This window comes from Melanotaenia boesemani, chromosome 13, assembly GCF_017639745.1.
Source record: "Melanotaenia boesemani isolate fMelBoe1 chromosome 13, fMelBoe1.pri, whole genome shotgun sequence".
Classification (NCBI taxonomy): Eukaryota; Metazoa; Chordata; class Actinopteri; order Atheriniformes; family Melanotaeniidae; genus Melanotaenia; species Melanotaenia boesemani.
In genome coordinates, this window is record NC_055694.1 from 24,594,769 (window position 1) to 24,620,812 (window position 26,044).

Below are 26,044 nucleotides of genomic sequence, written 5' to 3' on the forward strand. Positions count from 1 at the left end.
GTTGATACCAGCCCTACAGCAACCTGCAGATGCTTACAATGTTTATGCTGTTACTTGTCCAAGAGAAGAGCTAGCTCCGAATGAAATTGTAGCATCTTTAGCTCTAGCATAAATATATATATATATATATTAGTGGTAGGATTCTAACATGTTAATTATGATTAATTACAAAAGAATTAACACATGTAATGGCAGTGTGAATTAAAAACAACGTGGAACATTTGTCAGTGCACCAAAGACTGGTACACATGTCAGAGCTTAGCTAACAACTTAGCAAGTTTGGGACTATATTTAGTGAGTTTTGTTTTGAGTTTTGTTTTCAGACCTCTTTAGCGAGTTTATTTTAAAGAAACTGACTAGCAACAAAACTAAAGATTTTTTGTTATTGGGGACTGTTGGAGACTAACGTGAACGCACGTATAGTTTACTCGTTTCAATGAGCCATGGGTGCTGCTGCAGGCCCCTAACCCATCCAAAAGCTCTCTCAGCCTGCTGTCAGAGCAGCAGATGTTCACCTCTGCTAGTGTGAAGTGAAGGCAGAAAATAAAACATGCAATGCTGACACTGGCACTTTAACTTTAGGTCTGTTCAGGTTTGGCCAAGGATATTTTCTATTTCTTTTTCTACTGTTTTGAATTGAAATGCGATTGAAAGCATTTTTCCAGACATTACTAAAGCTTGAGTTTACAGTATTAATATCTGTGTCTATTATTTGCTTCAGTCGTCCACTAAAATACACTTAAATAAAAAAAATGTTTCTTTTTAGGGCAAGTATTGCTACGCGATTACAATTTGATTAATTAAGATTAATTACAAAGCCACTAATAAAGTCTACATACATACATATATATATATATATATATATATATATATATATATATATATATATGGATGGATGGATGGATGGATGGATGGATGGATGGATGGATGTGGATGGATGGATGGATGGATGGATGGATGGATGGATAGATAGATAGATAGATAGATAGATAGATAGATAGATAGATAGATAGATAGATAGATAGATAGATAGAAATCATTAAAAGCCCAAACAATAAATCACATAAATTAGTAAATCAATAAAATTGTGTACATAAGTCCTAAGTAACGTAAGTAAAATGAGAGGGATCTGTGTTTAGTAACTTAGTAGAAGAACAAATAAATTTGCATAACGATTTGTTTTGCTTTTGGGGATATTTTAGGGTTGACCAGAAGGCAGCAGTAAAAACTCTGTCAACAAAATGTTGTCTTGTTGGCCATGGGTGCTCAAGGCTCACTGAAGCATGTAGAATGCAAAGACTGGTCTGTGTTCTTGATCCAATAGAAAAGCAACTGTAGCTCAAATTACTGAAAGGTGTAATCACAGTTGAGACCAGTGATGGAGGACTCGAAGACCCCTGTCTATGACCAGAAGTGCTTAAAATAGGCACATGAACAAAGAGAGTAGAAATATGTTTTCCTTTGCATCAGGCAGCTAACTGGATGTCTTAGGTGTCCTCACCTAGAGAAAGGCTTGGCACCAGGCAGCTCTGACGGTAACAAAACAACAAAAAACAAGTCTGCAAGGGCAGTGTGAAGCTTTTCACAATGTTCTGCTGAGAAACCTTGCATCCTGCCATTGTCACTGATACACACCACCTTTCTAGACACTGTTAGCAAATACATCCCTTTATATGGAAACTGGATTCTCTGTTGGTTGCAACCTCTTTCAGCAGAATAAGGCCACGCAGCAAAAATTGTTCAAGAAGCCCCAGAAGAACAGTTCAGTGACTTCCAGGTCTTAACTCAGACTTGTGATTCTCCTGATGTTAGCATATGTGGGATGGACTGGACAAATAATCCTGATCTTTGGAAACCCAATTCTAACAGGATTTTGTGTCAAATACTACAGCGCACCTTCATAGGTGTGCTGCGGTCCATGCCTCAACAGGTCAGGAATGTTTTGGTGGCATAAGTATTACTTATCCAAATTGTTCTTGCATTGGATAAATGTGAAGCTCAGATAAAAATGCAGCCAGGAATGTATCACATTAGACAGTAATATTTTACCCTTTGGTAATTTAGAGAAAAAACCTAGGACTGAATCTCTCAAATTGCATGCCTAACATCATCCTCACTTATATAAGTGAAGGTCACTCTTTTACTTCAAGTTCACTTCAGTGTTGCAACGTAGTAGCTGTGTGAATAAATTTAGCATCTTCTCAGATCCTTTTTACGTTTTTTTCCCCCTGAAAGGTGCGCGGTGAGTCAACAAATTTAAAGTATTTCCTCGTAAAGGTGACGTCTCGCTCTCACAGCAGAGATGCTGCTTCCACTGTGCTCTGTTCAGTCAGAGGCAGAGAGAAACAAGCAGCATCACTGGTGAATGAGTTGTTACACGTGCACACTGTTCTTGTGGCTTATTGCTGAGATGGAGGCTCATCTAACTTTCTATCAAGCCAAATGTGACATTTCAGAGACAAATGCAGAGGGTGCCTCGACTATAAATGGGTTATTATTGCTTAAAATAACAGCCCGACCATAATATATACCTTATATACATACGTTGTGTATGTATGTCAGCCACGTTTACAGTAGTAATACAGCCAACACATCCACCACCAAGTTATAAACTTATGCTGTTAATTAAAACCAGATCTACAGAGCCCCAAAAGATCCACTGTGTTATTTTTAACTGTAGAACTGGTGTCTGGAAGAGAAGCTAGGTAGCTCCGGCTTCATTCATTCATTGATTTTAAATGTCTGGATATTTTATCTGTTATTTATTTATTTTTTTAGCATAATTTATTTGCACAATGAAAATATTTTAACAAAATCTCCACATTGCCGTTTTTGTTTCAGTGCCACATTCTTTTTTTCTTGCTCGTTTTCACTCCATCTTCTCCTGCTGATGATGGGAGATGAAAGAGGGGGGTGTCTTGATTAGGGCACACTTTGCCAAGTTCCCACACATTGCATCATTGCACTTGATTAGCTTCTTCAACCCCCTGCTCCCTCCCTTATCACTATCAGCACAACAGGAAGCACAACACACAGACTCACATGGATCCACAGATACACATACACACATCACATACTCTCTTGCAGACTTATTGGAGCTCCATGGCTGCCTGTAAACCAGCCCTGGCATTGATGAATCTGCACACACACATGTTGGTTGCTGCTGTAGTTGAGGCGGCAGGGCATCCAGTAAAGTCAGCATGGCGCTGACAGCTCCCTGTCCCTAATGAAGCATTAATAAACTGCTGCACAAAACAGTGGATCAGAGAGCATCAAAGCTCCTCACCTGCCTGGCTGTCAGGTGGGAAGATGAGTGGGGGGGTGGTGGGGGGTGGATCACTGTAATCCTCATCCTCCCAAACCTCTCTGCCTAACTTTTTAGTAATCTGCTGAAGTTTCTGTACTTTGGAATCTTCATGAGTCTGTTGTGAAACTTGACATCAGAAAATGCCAGCCATTGGGTATTCCTGGCATTTTCTTGATGGGCCAACAGTTTATTCAATGGTCTGACTGGTCTATACATCTCAGTAAATAAATGGCCCAACTAACACATTGATCTGTGGCCCATCGGTTCTTCTTTTAACTGACGCCAGGTTGAACCAATCACATACTTTAAGCCCCTTTTGGCTCTGTGCTGGTGGATGCTGATACTTGTCAGAACTGAGGAGACAGAATGGAGAGGAGTCACAGAGAAACAAGAAGTAATAAATAAATTTAAAAAAGGCAAAGAAAAAAAGAGATGCTGCCAAATGTCCAAAAATGATTGACATGTCTGCCGCAGCAGAACCTTCATCAGCTGCTGTAGATGATGATGATGATGATGATGATGGTGAAACCGTGGTACGCTGCACTGCTTTCACATCACTGAGTTTCTTCCCCATCAAACCCAGTAAGTCTGATCCATATGAGCCAGTTAGGGCTGAACACGCTAGCTATTTACAAAGTAATGATGAAGTGATAAAAACACATCAATAAAAGATTATTTTTAGCCTTCATTTATCAACATTAACGGTGAGTCAGCAGCTTTCTGATTTTCGTTATCACTCTATCTGGTTTTGGTTGTGGGCTGATAGTTGGATATGTTTGGGATAAAATGTGTTAGAGGCAGAGGCTGTTAATTTATTTATATCTTTGTCCATATGTTATACTGATGCAGCTGTTTGCCTCTATTTTTTAGAGAATCCAATCATTCTGGATCTGACTGCATCATTAGGTTTAAAAAAAAAAATCTCCATTTTTTTCTTTTGTTAAACTAGGAACTGTTTTCATCTGATACATCATTCCTAAAGTCTGTTCTTTCGGTTTTCTTTCATCATCAAACACAAAATAGGATGAGTGCCTATTTAATACTCATCTCTGTGTTGAAGTTTAGATGCTTATTTCATTAACAAAGGACACTTTGAGGAAGTATTAAATGTGTTCGCTCTCAGTGATTCCTGTAAGATTCCTGTAAACTCACTGTATTGCCGTAGTGGTTTTAAGGGGCTGCATGGTTGATATTCACATTTAAGGGATCATAAAGATCTGTGGTGTGCGTGATCGTATATGAGCCGGTCTGGGCCATAATGCCAGGGCCAGTTTTTTTGTCCCAATAAAAGTTTCTGGAAAAATCAGTTCATCAGAGACTATCGCTTTATGTTTACTTTACACAGTTTACTGTATATGCAATTACACTGCCTACTTTAAACACACACTCTAGAATGTAAGCATTGCTTATCAGATACTTAAGAGTCCCTGCTCCTCCTCTATAGCTACAGTTCATCACTGACTGATTTATGACCTCATTTGAACACCAGTTTATTTGACAGTTTTGGATTTTGGCTCCCCCTGACGTAGTCCAATTTAGCATCAGTCGTGCATCCTGTCTCTTCTCTGAGCTCTTTCCAGCTAGTAAAAGCCAGGCAAATGTTGATTCGTCTCACTTTCTCTCCTTCTTCACCTCGCTTCCTCTGATAATATCTACTTGTGTTTCTTTATTGAATCAGCCACAGTGCACATCCAAAACAAATAGACAATGTGTTGATATCCAATATCTGACATGTGATGCCCTGGGCTGGAACACTAAGCTGTGAGATGCAGTTCCTCAGCTCCAGGATGCTGCAGGACAATGAAGGCCCCAGGAATCTGTATAATGAATATCAGTGTGTCATTAAAACAAATCAGAAGCACAGAGTTTGAAATGTATGTAGTGTTTACATGTTCATGTGCTCATATGTGAAGGTGGCAAGCTGAAGAACATTTATTCAAAATTAGGTCCATGAGTAGCCCAGTCACAAAATGTCCCTGAATGGCACACACTTCCAGCTGTCGGATTCAAATAAACCTGCTGAGTGGAGATATTCTCAGGGAGTGTGTCCATTCAAACACAGCATAATTGTGATTGGTAGAACTGGAGCATTTGTTCAGTGAAAAGAGCCATTTAAATCCAAAATAATGCCAGAAATTAGCCTAAAGTGCTTCTTTTTTTCTCTTTAACTTGTCCTGTCCAGCATTATAGCAATTAGAATGATGGTGTGGCTGCTGTGTTGTACAAATGAAATTGGCTTTGCCACCGGGAGCTTTATGGGTATAAGGCTCCTCTTGATAATATGTGTGTGTATATGGATATATATATATATATATATACACACACAGGGGTCTTTATCAGGTGAGTGATGCTGTGGCTTGGTGGAGGTTTGCCCTCTCTGAGTGCTTCTAGTTTTTTAATAGTCCAGCAGAGAAAAATAAAAGAATTTGTTCACACTAATACAAGACAAGCAGCTGAACGTTCACAGGCAAATAAAACATGACAGGGATGCACTGCAATGGTATCTGCATGTCTTCCTTTCTTTTTTTTCTTTTTTTTTTTTGTTTACCAACTATCTCAAAAATGGTACATGGATACAGCTTAATCAGCCATCCAATTAATCAGCCCATCAGTACTCTTATGTGTGAATTCATCTTCATTAAGTTCCCATGAATGATCTTTAAAGATGTATGTAAATATATTTAAAGGATTATATTTTTGATTAGGTCCCAGAGTGTCTTCTTCTGTGCTAATCATAAACTACAGACGCCATTGCTCGTTGCTTTAGTGCTGCTTTCTGTCTTTATCTTTCTATCTATATCCTTATTTATACTTTTTTCTCATTATCCTTTAAGCCTAAACCTTACCGAGCTTCATGCCATGTAGGGAGATTGATCTAATTGGCAGCAGGGATCATTCTAATTTTGCAAAGGCAGGTCTGCTGACTGATTTAGCTCCCTGATTTCTCCTTTTTCTTGCCACCTTTCACATGATAATAATAAAAAATATATATATATATATAAACTCCCTGAAGTTTACTGTAGTGAGCATATTTTTTTCTTTTTTTCCTTTTTTTTCCATTTGCACTTGTTATACTGATCACATTCACCCAGGCAATTTGCCTGCTTGTCTGAGTCTGAGAAGGGAGGCTTATCTGCACTAACGCCCCATCGAGGCTACGCTTTGTATCCAAATCGGCTCCTGTTTGCATTCAAATCAAGAACCCCACCTCCCCTTCCTATTCTGCCTTGCTTTCTTGCCCCTTACTTTTGCGCGCCCTTCCTTTTCTCTCTCCCTGTCGGCACACGCCAGCATTTGGTCAAATGAGAGAAAGGTTGGGAATGGAGAGAAAATCCTTGCTGTTGTTCTGTGAGACCAAAAGTGAGAAGCGGATACTGTTCACCATCACAAAATAAACAGGGTCCCTCTTTACAGCAAAGAAAGCTCACTAGGTATCTCTCTCATTATCTTGCTGTTCCTCATCATCTCTCACTGCCACATCCATCCTAACAGCTTTTTACGGAAACATTAAATATTCCAACAAAGTTTCTCTTCTTTTTATTTTCTTTTTATACCCAGTACAGATGTGTTAAATCATTTTGGCTTTGGAGGCTCATGTCATTTGGCGCATGTAAACTGTGCAGTTGTGTTTTTGTGGGATTTGACATGGCTCTGGCAGGTACAATCTTGTTACTGCAGCATCCTATCCAGCAGGTCATCAGTGTATGATTGTTCACACGATAAAATACACAGCATCACAATGGCTATCTGGCTCATGCAAGCCACCATTAAGCCGTCATCAGTGGCTCACAATGACTTATGATTTCGAGTAATCACTTATGATTTCAGTTATTTTCCACCAGTCTCCTGTGGTTAGAGCTGTAATTTCCTACTTTATTTGGAAGTTACTTATAAATTAGGTCTAGAGGCAGTTCTGCAATACAGCACAAATACTAAATGAAAAAAGAAGTGCTCATTAACAAGTCCAAGGCACCAAAGCTCAAAAGAACTTGACAGGAGAGTGAACAAAAAAGGAGGAAGGGAAAATGTGTCATGAAGATGAAGAAAGCAAAGGGGGGTTGCTTTGATCAAATGCAGTTCTCATAGCACTCCTGTCTTCTTATACATCCATAATATACATATCTCTGCACACATTTCAGTCTCCTATTAACAACCCAGTGCCATTCCATTTCAGAGGCAGACACTGAATTTTCAAGAAAGATATTTTGCTATTGTCTTTTTCTGGAAGCAAACGAAAGAAGGAAAATACACCAGTTACAATTTAATATACACACACTCTTGCTTTAAACTGAATTAATCAGTGCTGGTTGTACTGTTACAAAAGTGAGGATAATATCAGACATGCATGAATATTTATTATAAAAAAAGAAAAGACAGGCTTAGGAAGTGCGAGGGTTGCCAGTGCTTGCCTGCTCTCTCATGGGAGAGCATGCTTGTCTGTGACAGCCATAAATATGTATCATGCTGTTGGATGACAGTGGTTGTAATCTCATGGCTGTCTTTTGTCAAGCCCAAGAAAAACCCCGGCTAGTAACGAATAAAGGCAGAATTAGAAGTTGCACCTTTTTCTTTTTGCTGGAATATGCCATCCAGCAAGTTATGACATGCCCTTTAAAAAGAGTTGGTGATTTTTTTGGTTTTTTTTTTTCTTCCTTGCTCTTGGTCTAATTTGTGAAAGGGTACATTTTCAGAGGGTCGCTCTGCAGCTGTGACGATTAAAGCATGCCCAAGCATAACAAAGGAGAATGTCTAGATGCAAAGCTACTAATCCAGTTCCAACTGCTCAATGCAATGAACACAACTTATTGCTATGAGTCAACAGCTGCAGCAGCGCATCTCTACCCAGAGGTGTCAAGTAGATCTACAAATAACTGCGCTGGGCTCCTAAAAGTACACCAGCAGCCACACAGATAAGATGGCCTGTCGTTCATGATGCACTCCAGTGTGCAGCAGCATTGAGTGCTCTGCCACTGCTGCTTCAAAGATGTCCTCTTCAATGTAAATACTCTCCAAACAACCCCTTTTGCTTGTGACTAAGCTTTGTTTCCATGTCTGCCCTCCTGCAGCTCTGAAGGACCCCTGCACCGAGGTGACTTGCAGCTACGGCAGCACCTGTGTCCAATCATCAGATGGGTTGTCAGCGAAATGCATGTGCCCCCTTAGCTGTAATGGCAAGCCAGATCAGATGGTGTGTGGCAGCGATGGAAATGACTACCGTAATGAGTGTGAGCTCCATCGCTACGCCTGCAAGAACCAGAAGAATCTACGTGTGCAATATCAGGGGCGCTGTGGTGAGTTCTCTCATGCTTTAGTTTCTACAGGATTACATTTTGATTTGATCATTTGAATAAGACATTAATCTGCATTAAAATAGATGTTTTTTCGATGTAATGAGGGAGAAAGAAACAAACTCTCATAGTTGAGAAGGCTGAAACAGAAAAGGCATGTTTGCTTTATAATTCAGTTTAAATAAAACTTTATCCTCTACTTTCTCTTCTTCTCTTTTCTGTTTTTCTTCTTTTTTCTGTTTACTGCTGCTGTCTTTTGTTTCCCCCTCACATACCCCACTTACTTATGGCTCACCTCGGCTAATTCTCATTTTTCTTTCAGATTGCTTTGCTTCACGCAGACATTCCTGTGGTGTGAATTGTTGTTATCTCTAAGTAGGTCTTCAGAGCTGTCGGTTTTGTTTTTTTTTTTTCTTCTTTTTTTTTTGCTCTTCCTTGTAATCATCTTGCAGTGGTTGTTTACTCTGAACAAGCTCAACTTTTTCTTTCCTGGCAAGCCAGATGGAGGGAAAGGAACAGCAGTCAGTAACTCTGTCTCTTAGCAGCAAAAGCCTCCAGGAGACAAAGGCGGCTGGTGGAAAATGAGAGATGAATGTGTAGATCCACAGGCAGGAGGTTGGTTGCATAAATCCAGTGTGAGTTGGCCAAAGTCTCTTGAGTTGCTCTATTCTCCCCAAGGGGAGCCAAGGCTCAGGGGAAAGGTTGGCCCTCATGGTTCTCTAAATCTTCCTACAGGCTTTCCACCTACAACCTTGGCAAAGTGTAGTTGATTTATCCGCCCTGCTGGTTTTTTGCAGCAAACAAGCCATTCTTTTTGTAATTATACTACTTGCTCAGCTAGAGGAAAGCATGGATCCTGGAAGCTGTTCTTCTCAGTTAATGAGAGGTAATGGCCTTTCTCTCAGATAATGGTCTGGCTGGTGGATGAGGCACTGCGTCATGCAGAGACACTGCAAGCGTTACGATAAAACCCCTGTTTACTCAGTTGCAAGTCTCTGCAAGACTTTGCATTGTGCTGGTTGAATCAATCCCAAACCTGGCCAGTGGTCAGTGTTCTTCCCAGCTCTCTGCAGCCAAACAGCTTTGTCCCTTTTAACGCCCCAGCATTGTGACTCCTTGTATTCCTGCCAGAGGTCTTTGGAAACCATTTCCCCTTATTTACTATTTCTTATTCTTTTTCTCTTCCTTTCTACTCCTCTCCTGATGATAGGGTGTTTCATCCTTGGTGTGTTTTGAATGACTCGCCGCAGCTTGGCAGTGATTTAATATGTTACGGTGCTACATAAATCCTTTGTCTTCCCTCATGCTGGAAGCGTGGTGAGCAGGATAAAGCTGGAGCTCCTGTTTCCAGGAGAAACACTCCCTTCCCACACATCCACAAACCAATTCCATTATGATCACGGACTGATAGGGCTGAGCGTGCAAGCCCGACACTCCTCTGGAAGGAGGGAGGTGTGAGAGAGCAAATCAAACCGATCGTCTCTTCATCTATTTCCTTGTCTACCCTTCACATCCAAGGTCTTGCACTGTGCTGTTCTCAGGTGCCGCTCCACTGATGATATCTGTAAAGCATATTCTCTTCTCCTCTCTCTTCTATTCTTCACTCGTCTTCTTAAAATTGTTCAGAAAATAATAAAAACTATTATTTAGCCTAAAAAACATATAGTTCCATAGTTGTTGCCCACAATTTAAACAATGACTAATCAAAGCTATCCACATCCTGTAATGCTTTTAACATATTTATTTTCTTTTGCCAATATATCCACTATTAGAGGGTAAGCAATGTTTTTCATTGCAAGTTTGTTTTATATCTCATGTATGAAATTATATCACATGCGTATTTGTCTCCATAGACCCATGTAAAAACAGTGAGAACAGCCTGATGTGTAAAGTGGAGGCTCTCACCCGCCGGCCCTTAACCTTTGGTGCGCCAGAGTCTTGCCCCCCAGGTAATGTGAGTCTGTGTGCCAGCGATGGCCAGACTTATCCCAGCGAGTGCGCCATGACAGCGACGGGCATTCAGAAAGGCATCAAGCTCAGGAAGATCTACACGGGACAGTGCATAGGGTCAGGTAAGGATGGATGTTGTGTATATAGTAGTGTATTGAAAATGCATGGTTGAATGTCATTTGTTTAGAAATCCGAACTGCGATCACTCAGTGATTCATTATAGAACTCAGATTCAAATCCGCAAATGTTTGTCTCAGGCAGCTCACACATTTAGAGAAAAAAGTAAGATTCAGCTTTCTGATTTCTTACTCCATATTCTATGATTAATTGGGGGACTGAGTGGCTAGACGGGCAGTCATGTTCAGAGGAGGACACAGGTTTCTGCCTTCTTTTTGGGGCATTCTGTGACTTCAAAACTTTTTTAGATGGTTGGAAATTTTACTCTAAAGATAAATGAATTAAGAAAATTTACAAGATAATAAAATACAATCTTTCATCTACTGTTGATGTAAGGATTCCGATTTAATGTAAAGCAGCGTCACCCTGCCATATATGCATGCATTCACATACATCATCATTTCTGCTCAGAATTGTACCTGCTGTAGGTAAACTAGCGGTAAAATCAAACTCTAACTGTTTTCTCCTCCATGATGCATGACTGTGATGTCTTGGGGTCTGAACTGTATCCATGCTAGCCCTAGCTTTGTCCATCCTGATAAGAGTCTCCAGTGCTGTTATCTGTGCTATTAGAACACAGGGTTTAAGCCTTAGTCAACAAAGAGCTGTCAGCTTTTACTGTATGCCTGATAGCCATCGGAGGAAATCCAATTTTCCTGCTGTGTTGTCAGCGGGGCACCGCAAAGCCACAGCTGTGTTGGTTCACAACAGTGATGTACAAAGACCATCACCCATGTACAAAGACCTCTTGACGCCACCAGAAATAAGAATGAGTCACAGCAGGGTGTCCTTTGGTACGTTCAGCAATGAAGGCTGATGTAAACTTTTTTTGACATTCTGGTTCTGCTGCATGCTCTGCTTGATGGGCAGATGGAGGAGAATGAGAGCTTTAAATTGTATAAATTTCGGGCTAAGTAGCCTTGTGAGTTTGTGTTTGCGTGTGTGAGCAGTTTCAAGCATGTGAATCAGTGGATGGACTTATCCTTTCCTCCCTTTTGTACTTAGCCTTTTTCAAATAAAAGGATGTTTCATTTTGAAACAGAGATCCATGAAATCATATCCCAAAGCAAATTACAAATTGGTAACTAATGAAAATGGTCATTTCGACTTGTAACCGTGACATTGCACATCCTTGTAGCCCTCTCACTCAGATACAGCAGCGATGTAATTAAGTGGTGCATGACAGGCCTTTAAAGAAAAGAGAAGAAGGAATTGAATTGCTGTACAAATTTGATCCACTGATCAGGAATGAAATGAATTCGAAGTCTAGTGAGTGCCTCCAGAACAGAGGCCTTCTTCAAATTGGATTTTCTCACTTGAGTGGCAAATGTGCCATTTCACATTACCAGTATTTCTTTCGCTTTCTTTATTCCATCTGTAGATTTCTGCTTAGTGGGCCAAAATGTAATAGTAGAATGTACTGGTTTGACTTTAACTTAATTTTGATATTTAATTTGTAATTAATACTTTTTAATGTCAAAGTTATTGGGAAACTTTCTCATTGAAGTTAAAGGGAAGCACAGCAAACCTGATCCAGCCAGTTGCCTGGGAAGTGTTATTAAAATTTTTTTATAACTTATTTTATCAGGCTTGCATCTTAGTCAAGTATTTTTCTTTCATTAAACTTAACAAAGCTAGAAGGAAATGTTATTCTTATTTGAAACTTCTGTTTGAGTTTGTTATCTGTCCCTTTTCATATTTAATTGATAATTATATCTCATCAAACAGGCCTTTAGAATCACAGTAGAGGTATTGTAATGTCACTTAGTTAAGTAACATATTAATTTCTGACCTGTTTTTGTAATTTATTTCCATGAAAGCTTGACCTTTTCTGATGAAAGTGAAGCTTTTACATGCACTACTAGAGTCATCAGTCCACCCCAACATACAATTACTGTTTGTATGAAAACTGATTTATTTCCCTGTGGTTTGGCCAGCAGAGTTACCCAGTAGACAGAATAATCAATTCAACACTTTTCCAGCTTTAAATATAGTTTTTTTATGCTTTCTGAGTTCTTCTTCGGTCCTTTCCTCTGCAGTGATTAGTCTGTCATGCGGTTACCAAACTTGCAGTTTGAAACAGCTCTAAAACGCCTAATCAGTGTCTGCACAGATGGATGACAAATTTGAGTAAAACCCAGAATGAATGAGTGAATGCAGATGTTTCCACACACAAAGTGTTAGTGAATGGTTTGATCAGTCTGAAAATGAGATGCAGTTTAAGGTTGTCCTTAAATAGCACAATGTAATGCTTCATTACTTGTGTTTTTCCTGCAGGGGAGTGCAAAGAGTGTCTATTCAACGCTGTGTGCCTGGTGGAACCGCTGAGCTCTCACTGCTCCTGTGATCCCATCGAGTGTGATGGCACCTACAAGCCTTTGTGCGGCAAAGACGGCCGCACCTACAACAACGACTGTTTGCGCCGCAAGGCGGAGTGTCTGAGCAAGAGCCTCATCCCGGTCAAGCGCTCGGGGCCCTGTGGTGAGTGGAGCTGAAGGATAGGAAAGAGGGATGGCTCCTCTTGGGTCTTTACAAAGACTAATGCTGGAAACCTTCCTGCTCTGCCCCGTTCTCTGGTTGTTTTTAATGTATATTCAATGTGTGTGAAATGGTTGAGTGATGCTCTCTGAAGGGGGGGAGGGGGGGTAGTTCAGACAAGAATTTGTGTGCCTTCCTTTAGAAGAAAACTGTGCCTTCAACCCCCCTCCCATCCACTCCTTCACCCCTGTCATCCTTCATCCCTTCATCTCAAACACACAACGAAACGAAACGCCACCTTCATGTTTCATTCATCTGCTCTCTGTCTTTGACTCCTTCACTTGTGCCGGTCTTCCACTCCAGTGGCTTTTGTTGTTTTTTTTCCTCCTCTGTCTTTGTCTTGTGTGCACTTCCTGTATAAAAAAGCTCTTCTTTCTTGTTTCAGTGCGTCAGTCAGTGTGTCTGTCTGTCTATGTCCATGTGGCCGTCTTCCTGGCTGTCTGGCTGCAGGTGGACAGTGAGGTCACCCAGTGGGCGACCTCATCAAGCGGATTCTGAAGGGTGAAGCCCTTCCCTCTCGCTCCTTGGGGACCTGACAGGAGGGGTCTTATACTGTTGTCTTTTTCCTCTCGCTCCCTTTTTTTCTCCATGTGTCTGTTTGTGTCATTTAATGTCTTTTCCTTCTGTTTACCCTGCTGGAAAGATGTGACCCGTGAGGTTGGAGAAGTCTCTCCCTCTTTCTGCTCTCTGTGTTTTATTTCATGTCTAACAAAGAAGAAAAGCTTTTCCTCTTCCTACCTGCCCAACCACTGTTCACCTCTGACTCTTTTCTTACTGCATGCTGTAGTGCACGTCGGCTCCTAACCTCACTGCTTCCAAAGCAGTCCTCTCCATCACCAGGACTATTTCATAAACACAAGCAACCCAATCGATGCACAAATCTCTGTTTTTCTTTCATTTGTGAGCATAAATTCTGCAGCAGGGTCAGAGGTCAGCTGCTGAATGTTGAATCCATCATATAGTAGGCTTTCAGAAAAATGTACCAAAGATAAAATAAAAAAATAATAATATAAAAAATATAAAAATAATAAAAAAAAAAAATAAAAAAAAACACACACACACATAGCTTAATCCCTAAAGTTTCAGGTGAGATTTTGAAGCACATTTGTTACCTGAGAAGGTAAGGGTTACAGTTTTGGACTTAAATTCTAGCTCAGCTAATCTTTAAAACATGCACAGTAGGTGAAGAGAAATCTGAGTTGCATGTTTGTAATACACTGAAATGTATAGTTCAGGTATAGTTAAACTCTACTACTGCATTAGTTTAACCTTTCAAAACCTGATGCAACAAATGGCCACAAAAAATAAAATTTTTGGAATCTAAAGTCCTCAAATAACCATTTAACAAAAGGTAAAAGAAAAACTAATTTGCATTTATGTACAATTTATTACTCTGTGATATTTGTCAAAGTCATTTGAATTGCCCCTTGAGACCTTATAAAAGTAAGTGAATTTAATTGTTGTGCAAATGTTAACCACCATGTAGTAGAAGACAAGCGTCACATTCCCATTAAGAGCCTTTTGAGCAAAAATTTTACCATGAAGTGATGCAATAGGTCTCAGAAACTGTATGTAACAAATATCCATGGCATCAAAAGGACACTTCAACTTGTAGATAGGGGAAACTCTGAAACTCAGACACTCAGAAATCTGAAACCTTCCGTCTGAAAGGCACCCACTCCACCTCCCAAGCTCCAGCAGGGGTTTACTTCTCATGTGATGTTGGTTGACATATGCCAAAGCTGGGAGAGATGTGTCGTTTATGTACCAAGGCAGATGATAAAGTGATGGGAGTCAAGGTTGTGGATGTGTATACAGCAAATATGAAGAGAACAGATATTTAGCTCTGTTCTTAGAGCAGTTAACGTTTAGTGTTTTTAATCAATGCCACATTCAGTATAGCATGTGGGGTCCCACAACTTTCCAAACCTGGACATTTAAATGGTTTTAGGTTAGATAGCATCACAACATATGATTGGTACTGGCTTCCAAAACACGGATGACCCACACACCTGTTTGATTGACCACTTTCAACCATTTGCTGAATGGATCTCAATTTTAGATCATAAAAATATGTTTTGCAAGTTTCTAGACAGCATGTCTGAGATGCTGAACTTTCTGCAAATCAGAAGCAATCAACCTGATGTCTCTCAGCATGCAACCTTCCTTCACAGTACCCAGAATCCAGTAACAGCCTGAGGTAATGTAGACCTGCTTGGTGTCAGCATTTAGTCTGGTGAAAACAAGAAGCCTGTCAGCTGAATGTCTTCTAAACTGTTCTGCTATAATAATAAAAGAATAAAGAGAAATAAAAGATTCAATTAGAGATTTATTTCCCTCTGAGCTTATTGAGCCGACCCTAAGCTCCACACACTTCAGTAGGTGACCCAGTTTGCACTTGAAATTGGGACAACTGTGTCTTAATGATCTCCTCCTATTTAAGGGCTGATTTAAAGCTTTCACACAAGCTGACCATAATGCATTTTTAAATAGTCACATAAATAGACACATTTTTTTGTGTCCTATAAGGCGTAATATTCCCAGTTTATTTGTCCAAGTCACCTTTCATTTTTAGAGGTGATTTGAAGGCTCATCCTATGTTAATCTCCTCCAGAAATGGAATATTTTTTTCTCCTTTCTCTGATAGCTCAGCATTTATAAAAAAAGCCATAGTAGTCTGCCCATGCTGCTTGGGTGTCACATTACCTCAACCAAGAAATCCACCCAGCTGTTATGCTGTGTATCGGTCCAAAATTGTTGTCCAGAGTTTCATTGTTGTTGTGACAGAGACAGAAAAAATGAGAAAGATCTGTCCAAACCTGCAGGGATTTGGGGCGTAGCTGAATACAACACCAAAGTTATCTCCAGTTGTCAGCGTCAGGAGGAGCCACAACTCATTTGCATTATTTGGCCGTCTGAGCTGTGAATAAATGAAGCAATGGAAACAGCAGTTCAGGCGCTCATACGTTTTGCTCCGTTTCATTATTTCTACCAAATGGTGTCTCAGTTGCACACAACCCCCCCCCCCCCTTATTTGTTTAGTTATTTCACTTTTTATACTCTCTTCATCCTTCCTGCCTTCCACTGCATATCGCAGCCGTCAGCGACTGGTTGCATGTTTCTTTAATACATTTTTATTGACATTTGCATATATTTCAAAACAGAGTGCAACAAACGACACAGCTCCCCCGATACGGTTTTAATTAAACATCAAAAGGAGCAAGCGTAGGTGCCCACTGAGAATGTTGGTTTATTTAGACTGATGATATGCATGCAAAGTGCGCGCATGTGTTTATGATGATGCACATTTAAACTTTCTTTTTTTTCTTACTTGCTTTTCTTTCTTACTTTTCTTCCATCTCTCCTTCTAAGATCCATGAGGTAGCGAGTGTTTCTCAGTAAAATGAGTCACCTGGGAATCAGTCAATAGCCCGCGCTGATCGTATAACAGAACAAACTCAGATACATCCGGTATACTGTGCAAGACACACTCCTCATTGTGCACCATTGCATTCATGCTCTCATAATTACTGGCAGTGACAAAAGATAACAACAGAATGGCCTCTGTGTCACTCTGTCCAATTCATGGTTCCAGTGCTCTATTCATCCTATAATTTGAATCGGAGTCGGTCGGTAACATTGTTTATTTCCATGCGCGAGAAAGGGCAAAGCCCTCTGCTGAAAACATGCCGCTTCCTTTTCCTGGCTAATGCGCCATCTGCATTCTAGCTGTCCGTAAATCTGAAGAGAGGTCCTATGAGGATTGCAAATAGGCAAAAATCAAACTTTACAAATATGCACACACACACATTTAATAAACTTGCCAATACTTCAGAAAAAATTGGTTTAAAAAAAAAAAAGAATTTCAGATATTAGATTATCATTATTTGATTAAAAATGATCTCTTCCATTTCATCCTCTCTTTTCATTAGATAAGTGGTGAGTGTGGCAGGATGATCAATCACAAAATACTGTGCATCTGACACAGCTGTAAATCTCCCTTCATATTGATGATGGAGCCTAATGTCACCGCCCTACCCCCCGTTCAAGTGCTCACTCTCACAAAGAAAGATGCAACGAAGCCCACATGTATTTAATATCCTGACTGCTGTCCTCCCGCTGTAAACAATTTGATTGATATCTAAAGCACTTTCATTTAGAGATACAAATACCACGTTGCATTTAGCTGATTAACTCATGTCCAGACCCGGTCACAAATCTTCCAGACATCTGAGCACACGTGAGCTTGTGAAGGGCTTGCTGGAAGTGAATCAGAGAGCAGGCTGCTGGGAAGGAGGGCAAATAGGTCTGCAGCCTTGGATGCTGAGGATGTAAGAGCCCTGTGACACTTCAGGAAGAAAGATGTTTATCATCGCTAGACAAGGAGATGGGATGACACAGCTGCCTACAAATTCACTGTTAAAGAAAGGCCATGAGTTATTTTGTATACTCATTATTTAATTTGTTTGTCATTGCCTGTAGAGCCTTGAGCCTCCATGTTGCTGTTCTCCAGTAAACAAGCATAGAGCTAAAATAAGAACCACCTCAGCCCCACACTGCAACAAAACCTCTGTTCATCCAGTTCCTGAAAAAAAGGTTAAAAATACTGACTACGTTAGATTTATAATTGATTTTAAATCCATACAGACGATTTTGATCAAGCCTTTTCTGGTGTGGAGCACAAACATATTTTTAGGCTCAAGCAAAGAAATCCAATTTTTCCTCTTCTTTCCATATGGTGCCAGCACAGTAGGGTGCCAGCACAAACTAAACTGAGAAGAGTGCATGCTGCGATGGCTATTGTAGCAAAAATAAAGTTGCAATTGTTCAGCTATATTTAAAACACAAAGGATTGTTGATGAGCTGCACATTTTTCCTCTTAATTTTTGCTAGATTGTCTTATTGTTTCCCATTAAACTGTCCAGATATCCTGGTACATATTGGCTGTGTATTAAGAATCGCTTCTTAAAATGCCATTGTCTTATTATATGATCTATTTAATATCAAATAACCAGACCATGTGTAAAATCAATTATAGTGAAAATGCATAATTAAAACTTTTTCCTGTCTCAGCCCAGGGTCTATCCTAACTAACTTCCCTGCCCAGCAGGTTTCTCTGCAGCTACTTTAATTCAAGCTATTTTACTACTTTAAATCAGTGGATAGCATGTGAAGTGTCTCACTTTTACTCCCTGGAGCCTGTTGATGCACTGCCCTCATGTCTGGTATTAATAGAATAAGAAGTAGAGAGGGATCTTTAAATATGGTATTTATGCAATTTATAAAATAGGCAGCACTCAGGCTTTTCAGAACATGGACAAGGACACACACACTGTGTGATAAACACAGCGCAGACAATCTAGAAGTAAGTGTATGAAAGAACCATAGACGCATTTTTTATTCGCAGCTCTTCTGTCATTTTTGTTTATACACAGCAGAGTGTGCGAGTTTGCGATTACAAGTGCAGAAAAACTCATGCAAGTGCAAGCAAGTTGCCTGAAATGCGTTGCCTCTGGAGGTTAACAGAAAATCACTCAGCAGTAGACACATTGTCACTGACAAAGAGCTTCACAGAGCAGGAAAGAAGAATCAGTCACCTTAGATGTTTGGACTGTGTGCAGAATATTTTTGCATGTATATTTGATGAGCATCTCTTCCTATGTGTTTGTGATTGGACTCACAAATAGTTGTGGAACCTCAGCTTGGAAGTCAGCTAGAGATCACCAGCGCTGTTATAGCTAATCAAGTTAATTAGAGGAAGTGCCGTGGGAGCCAGATTGACAGCAGCTAGGGACCGCCGGTCCACTTACCGCGGCCCGCAGGCTGTCGTCGAGCAGAAATTGCAGAGAAATGTGGGTCAACAGAGTGTCAGAAGCGACTTGAAGCTTTGGGTGGATTGTGGGGTGGGGGTTGCATAGCATTGGGCTGCTGTTAACACAACTTGGTTATTCCAACTCAGAATATTTCATTTTTATGTCTTCTCAATCTTTCCTTATGCTTTAGCTTCAACCTTGATGGGAGAAGCAATACATTTTGAGCACATATTTCTTTTGTGTGCATCACTCGTAGAAATCTTCACAATCACTTTGCTATTTTCCTGTTGATAAAATCTCTTGTTTGGATTAAACAAACTGTGTTTTCCCACCTTTGATAGATACATGTCGCAAGATTAAAGACCCCAGTTTGTCTTTTTTTTTTCCATTTTTCTGCCTAATGCAGTTTTTGATTGTCTCTATTTTAAAGAGAAGCACGTTCCTAGTTGTAAATGCACAGAGGCTTTGACTCACCTACTGCTTCTGATAAGTATTCAGTAGTAGACAGACACAGCCTGCGGGTATCCCTTTTGCTGTATGCAAATAAAGCCTTTTCTCTTTACCTCCCTTTCCCTTTACTAATATGATACATAAATGTTTCTAATGTGAGAGAAGCAAAGGGAGTTGGATCAAAGCCCTGCAGGTGAAGAAAACAGAAGGCGGGGTTTTCTGCATGTTGGCTGCACCCCTATTGGAGCCCTATGTTGTAATGGGTGGTGGTTGTAGGTGACTCTTTCTGCCAGTTGGCTACTGCAAGAATCACCTGGATTACACTGATTCACTGCCCTGCATAATACAGGGAGCGATTTTGGAATTGCACACAGACCCGAGGGGGGAAAAGTCCAATTAACATATGTATGAGCTGAGCAGAGATGGGGGGAAGTGCTTGCCAAAATAATCTCCCAGCATTTTACCAACATGTTACGGGGGGTTAACAGGAGTGTGCCTGCTCACTGCAGCCACACAGTCACCACAAGAATCCTTCGAGGGTTTGCTGTGCCATCACACCAATCTACTGAGAAGCTGTTAAGCTTTACAAATTGCACTCTGTGCACCACTTTATCTGTCAGATAACACTTTTAAGTGGGCAGCAGTAATACCTGAGGCTGACAGGTTAGCAGGTATCAGGACAACAGAGAAATAGGTCCCATCAATATTTGACACAGCATCAGGGCTTTCTGCTAGGGAGAACTGACAATGCGGCCTAACCCGAAGTAATCCTCTTCGAGGTTTGAAGTGGGTCCATACCATGAAAATACCACCCTAATTAAAATAGAAAGTTACACTGGCACCAGAAGAAGAATGACACTCAGAATGTTAAATCTGCTCAACTAACAGATTCAGTGCAAAGCTTAGTCCTTGATTAGAGACTTTTTTTTTTTCTTTTTCCCATAGCAGAAAACTCCCTGCACCTGCTCTGCCACTGTGTCTTGGCTTCCGATTTATGTGCCTGGCACTACAGATGTTCCCGTTCAACTGTCAAACTAATTTTCACATATAAATAGTTTGGTTTAAACCCAGCTGCTTTGGTTTCTTCTGGACTTGCCCGACAGAAAAATGACACATGCATGAAGAGTTGGATTTAAGTGCTTGGGAGAGGACCAGGGAGAGAAGGAGAGCTGGAAAAAGCTTGTGAACACCATCCCACAAGCCTTAGTAGTTACAGACTGCCATTTCAAAGCCTCTGGCGGCATCCAAGAGAGAATAAAAAAAGACTGCTTCAGTTTTTAACTGTGTCACAAGATTTTCACACATGGGAAGATTCTTCTTCTTCCCCTGTTTTTTATTTATTTTTTTCTTTTCTTTCCTGTCATAGTCTCCAGTTAATAAATCAGTCAGAATTTTTACCTCTTAGAAGTAGAGGAGGATTCTTGTTTAAAGTAGGTGTGAAACAAAGAGAATGGGAGACAAAGGCGTTATCTGAGGCTGCAGTTGTGTTTTAGGAGCCTGTCCTTGGGAAGTGGACTGGTGAACTCCTGTGAAGGCCAAGGTTGTACAGTTAAGCCTGGATCACAAGCTTACAGCTGTTCACACACACACATACGCACTTGCAGACAAGCACAAGGCGCTGAAATGAGATCATGGGGAATCAATTGTCTCAGAAGCGTCCCCAAATTAAGCAGCATTGAGCTGCTTGCATATTTATGTGGCACCTCCAAGCTCATGTGAAACAGCTTGGCTTCAAAACACAGAAATCAATAGCAGCAATGTTCCACCTGCTAATCTGAAACATTCGCTTTAGGAAATGAGAGGCTCTGTGTCCTTGCTCAAGATCTTGCTCAATTTCACCCAGAACTTATCAGGAAAATCTAAATCTTTCTAATCTTTTCTTTTCTTTTTTTTTTTTTTTAAATACCTTAGTTCAGTATCTAGATGTTTACTCCACTTTGATTGCTGTTGTCTTGCATGCACCCCCTCTTTTACATCCCTCACCCCCTGAGGCCTTAATCAGAATGAAACAAGCTAATTGCCCCTGTCTGTGTTATCAGTTGATAATTTACCCCTGAATTAACACTATGAGTTGTGTCTCTACTGAATATCTATGAGCTGATAAATGGATCATGGCGCTTCAAGCATCTGAAGTCAACCCCCCTCTGTTGCCATCTAATCCTATAATGGTCACAATAATAACGACGCCATGGGTGGTGTCATTACACGGGGCAGTTTCCATGACAGCACATCCATCCATCCAAGCAAATCCAAAACCAAAGTTAGAGAAGGAACAGGTTTGATTTTGCATGTGAAATCCACCTCTTTTTTTCCCTTTTCCAACTATCCACCTATTTTTGTTTTCACTTTTTTTCAGAAATGATTGCATGCTTTTTTTCTGACCTGCAAACACATCATATTCAGCTCAACAATCCATCAATCACACGTTAAACTTTCCAGACAGAAATTGAAGTGGAGCCATTTATTTTGAGCGTACGCTCTCCTGCCTGAAGGACTCTGTCTTCAATCATCAGTCCACGCCTACAGCGCTAATAATCACACACTTGCACCCCATCTTAGTAAACACAATGCTATGTCATGCTTTCATTGACACATAAAGCTACAAAGAATTGATTGAGTCAGGAAGGGTGGCTGTGATCAAAGCCCTGTTCACACCATTTTTTTCGGCTTTCCACTCTCTCCTGATCAAGTCGTGTTATATCAACCCAGCCCACACCCATCTGCCGCTACTGAGAATCATAGACGCAAAATCCAGCCTTCATTTTAATGAAGTCATGCTCGAGTTTGTGCGTGAGCGGGAGAGAGTGAAGCAGACACCTCTCTCTGATGTTCACATTTCATATCTGCTTCTGCCCAGGAGCTTGCCTTTTTTGAATTATTAAGCAGTTGGGTCTTTCTTCTCTTCGCCTATTTCTTTTTTCTCTTTTCCGCTCTATGCATTTTCTCTGTCTCTCACACACACACATGCTCTATCCCTCGTACTCTTCCTTTTCTTGGTCCTTTATGTCAGCCCAACTAGCTTTGGCTGAAGCAGTGGCTCTCACTGAGATGCAAATGCCTCCCTTTGAAGGAGCACAGTGGGAACGTCAATTAATCCAGCCGTTTACTCGTCTAAAAAAGAAGAAGCCGTGCGACTATTGTTAGTGAGTTGTTTCATCTATATTGTGCCAAAGGCCAGGGGTTTTTTTTTTTTTGTTTGTTTTGTTTTGTTTTATCCGCTGTCCTCATGCCACCAAATTTGGTGGACTCTTCAAAGATTCAGTACACGTCAGGATAGGCACAAAGGCGAAGTAATGACATGGGAAGCTGAGGAAGCAAAGGTGTCACAGGAGTGTTGCTGTACTGCATATTTCATCTTTTCTTTTATTCTTCCCCAAGCCATATATAACAAAAAAACATGCTGTTCTTTATTAGTTATACTCTAACCTGCTTCTCTACTAGCTATGCTCTGTCCAGCCCAGACCTTTCTCCAACCTCTGTTTTATATAGTCTCCCCTTCCACGATGTGCCTTGTCCTCCCTCTAACTCTGCTTTTTTTTTTTTCTTGATTGGTCGGTATTCAGATCTCGACATACCAAGCCCTTGCTCGAATAAGGCATGCAACCATGGGGCCGTGTGCGTGGTCAAGAACAACGAGCCGGTGTGCGAGTGCCCTGAGGTCTGCCCGCCAACAACCGACCACGTGTGTGGATCCGATGGCCGCAGCTACACCAGCCCCTGTGAGATGCGAGCAATAAGCTGTGCTCTGCAGAAGGCCATCCACATCAAACACAGAGGACCATGCGGTGAGTCACCTCTGATTCACAAGGAATCGAGCATCACGATCTGCAAGTGACAGTAGACTACACCAAGGCTTGTACAAAATCTGAGTTTAGACACACAGTACATTTTGAAGTGCATTATTGTATATTTAAAGCAGTTTTGTTATTGTCATTGACTGCAGAGTCCTGTACTCAAATAAATGTGGGTTATTTTCCTATTGCTGCATTCATTGTCATGACAACATGGTTGTATTAGTTTTGTGTATTTTATTGCAGAGTCCATCCAGAGATGTTACAGCAAAGATTAATAAAATGCAAATTGTAAAAGATAAAAATGAGAATTTCTAAAAGGGATTTGGACGAACAAGTGGAGTGCCTTAAATATAGTACCAGTTAATGTACCATTTTGAACCTCAGAGCTTCATGTCTCAATGCCATCTTCGTTTTTAAAAGTTTTGAGTTACTAATTCAAAACCCCTTGGGCACTGTACACAACCATACGGGTACAAATAGTGATTGCTCAGGCAACATAAGTAGTTGTCCATTATTTTCAAGGTGTGCAGTTTAGTCCATGGTATCTCTTGCACTAGGCCCTAGGTTTCTTCCAGGTGTAGCTGAGTGAGAATAAATGATTGAGAAACTCATTGTAAAGTGTTCTGCTCAGGCTAAAAAGGCTGTTTATGTGCTTTTAACCATTTGCTGTACATTAGTCACTTATTAGTCATTACACCTCACCACAAGTCTAACCTACTTTGTCTATTTTATTCTAAATAGAAGTAGTTTTACAAAATGAATATCATGTGCTATTGAAGAAACATTAAGCTGGTGATTAAGACCATAGACTCATTAGTAGAAAGGTTAAATTAGCACATTTTCACATGGACTACAATCTGTCTCCTTTTTCAGAGGTGTCACAATCTGTCATCCAAGAGTGTGAAGGCACTAATGCATTGACTTAGCTTTTCAAATCTGGTTAAAAAATGTCCATCTTTTGGCAACAGTCTATACTGGTTGAAGCAGGCAGCAAGTAAAGCCCCACCACAGTATGAGAGAGGTTGGCTTACATGTTCGGGACCTTTTGACAAGTTATATTACACCAGACATTCCTTTTTTTCATATGGTGAACTTATTATGATATAGCAGGAAACATAGCTGACAGGCAAGGAAGGATTTCTCCTTGTGGAATATAATTCTGCTCAAATTAATTAGCAGTGCCACATTTATTAGGAGAAAAATTATAATGCACAGACATTAACAATAAATGCATATAAAGCTGTTTTCATTGTGTGTTACATTCAACAAAGTCAAAACAACACTTAGAACACTTAGGAGTATCCTGCGCCCTGGTCCATTACTCTTCATCTTTTCCACAGTATTCTTCTTTCGCACGACTATAGCAGCAGCAAAACTCCAAATTGCCTGTTCGACCTTTAAGTGAAGATGTGCTTTACTCCCAATGAAATGTAGAGCATACTTGTCTATAATTGCCTACATGAGTCACTTGGCTTTGTCTTGCAGTGTTGGGAGTATCAGTTAGTCATTAGTACAGCAGCAACCACAGAGCTTCAAGTTTAAAAAATATCTCCTTCTCCACTATGCAGGCACACAGCCATATAGACAGCTTTTTGCCGCTTGGTAAACTCACTTAGTGGATACTCTTGATGGCTTGATGTGTTATTGCGAAGCCAATTTTCCCATGGACTCAGAGGATGTAGTATTTTTTTGTGTGTACAATCAAGCCAGTCACTTTTTGCTCAATCAGGGCAGAGACACAGCAGTTATTAGCCCCTTGGCCCAGCTTTCTCGCCTTTCTCATTCACTCAGTTTTACAACAATAGATTTCTTTCATGCATATTTTGTAAACCATAACACTTAAAATCAGTTGCTCTCTGCAGAGCTATATTGGTCGATGAGCTCCCGTGTTTGCAAAATGAGCAATACAACTGAATTACTTTCACTTTGCTATTGTAAAATTGTACTGCACTGTTTTGCTCTAAATTGTGCAAACGGTTGATGATGGTTCTGGGCTTAATTGTGCAAACTGATCTGAAAAGCAGTTTTGAGTGTTTTTGTGCACATGACAAAGTTAGCTATTTTGGAGGTCCGCCATTGACTCCCTGTCTGCCTGTGTGTTGCATCAATCATCTTCCTATCCAAGTTCTCTCTAAATTGAAAAACAGCATGTTAGGATGTATGCCAATGAGAAATGGAGCAAAAGCAGTGTCAGGTCCATGTGCAGGCGGGCTGAGTTAATTTGGTGCACCACACCAAAGGTAGATCTGTCAGCTAGGGGTCCCTCTGAGGTAATGAATAGTCTTTATTTTAAAGCAAGAAGCAAGAACAAGATGGTGGAGTGGAAGGCCCTGTTTGCTATCCAGCACTATGGATGGCTCTTGGCTCCCAAAGGAACAAGCCTGCTTCAGTGCAATGGTGCCATAAAAATGCTGAGGCATTGGCTTGCCAAGTGCAAGCCAGCCTAGGAATGATGGTGATGATAATGTGGGTTATTTCAGGACTGTTTGCACAGCTTTACTGGGTTTCATTCAGCACCATAACAACTGAGTGACTTAAGCTATCTCACCTAATTATCACAAGCTATTCCCACCTGTAATATACTTTACATTTTTATGGAGCAGGAAGACGCATGAAAAATGGAACAAAGGGAGAATTTCAGCAACATCCATTATTTGGGGAATGTTTTTACTTGTGTAGACATCTTATAGTTTTCATATGTGTGATTTGCAGAATAGCCATTAAAGA

General features: G+C 40.5%; 1 protein-coding gene across 6 annotated transcripts in view; it reads left to right on the forward strand.

Moving 5' to 3' along the window:
* agrn (agrin) overlaps positions 1-26,044 on the forward strand; it is a 257,582-nt gene that overhangs the window by 164,784 nt on the left and 66,754 nt on the right. For all 6 annotated transcript variants that reach the window (XM_042004268.1, XM_042004269.1, XM_042004270.1 and 3 more), the window contains 4 exons: positions 8,374-8,598; positions 10,449-10,667; positions 13,000-13,203; positions 23,087-23,308. In XM_042004268.1, the coding sequence (XP_041860202.1) occupies positions 8,374-8,598; positions 10,449-10,667; positions 13,000-13,203; positions 23,087-23,308 (870 nt within the window). The remainder of the gene's footprint in view (positions 1-8,373; positions 8,599-10,448; positions 10,668-12,999; positions 13,204-23,086; positions 23,309-26,044) is intronic.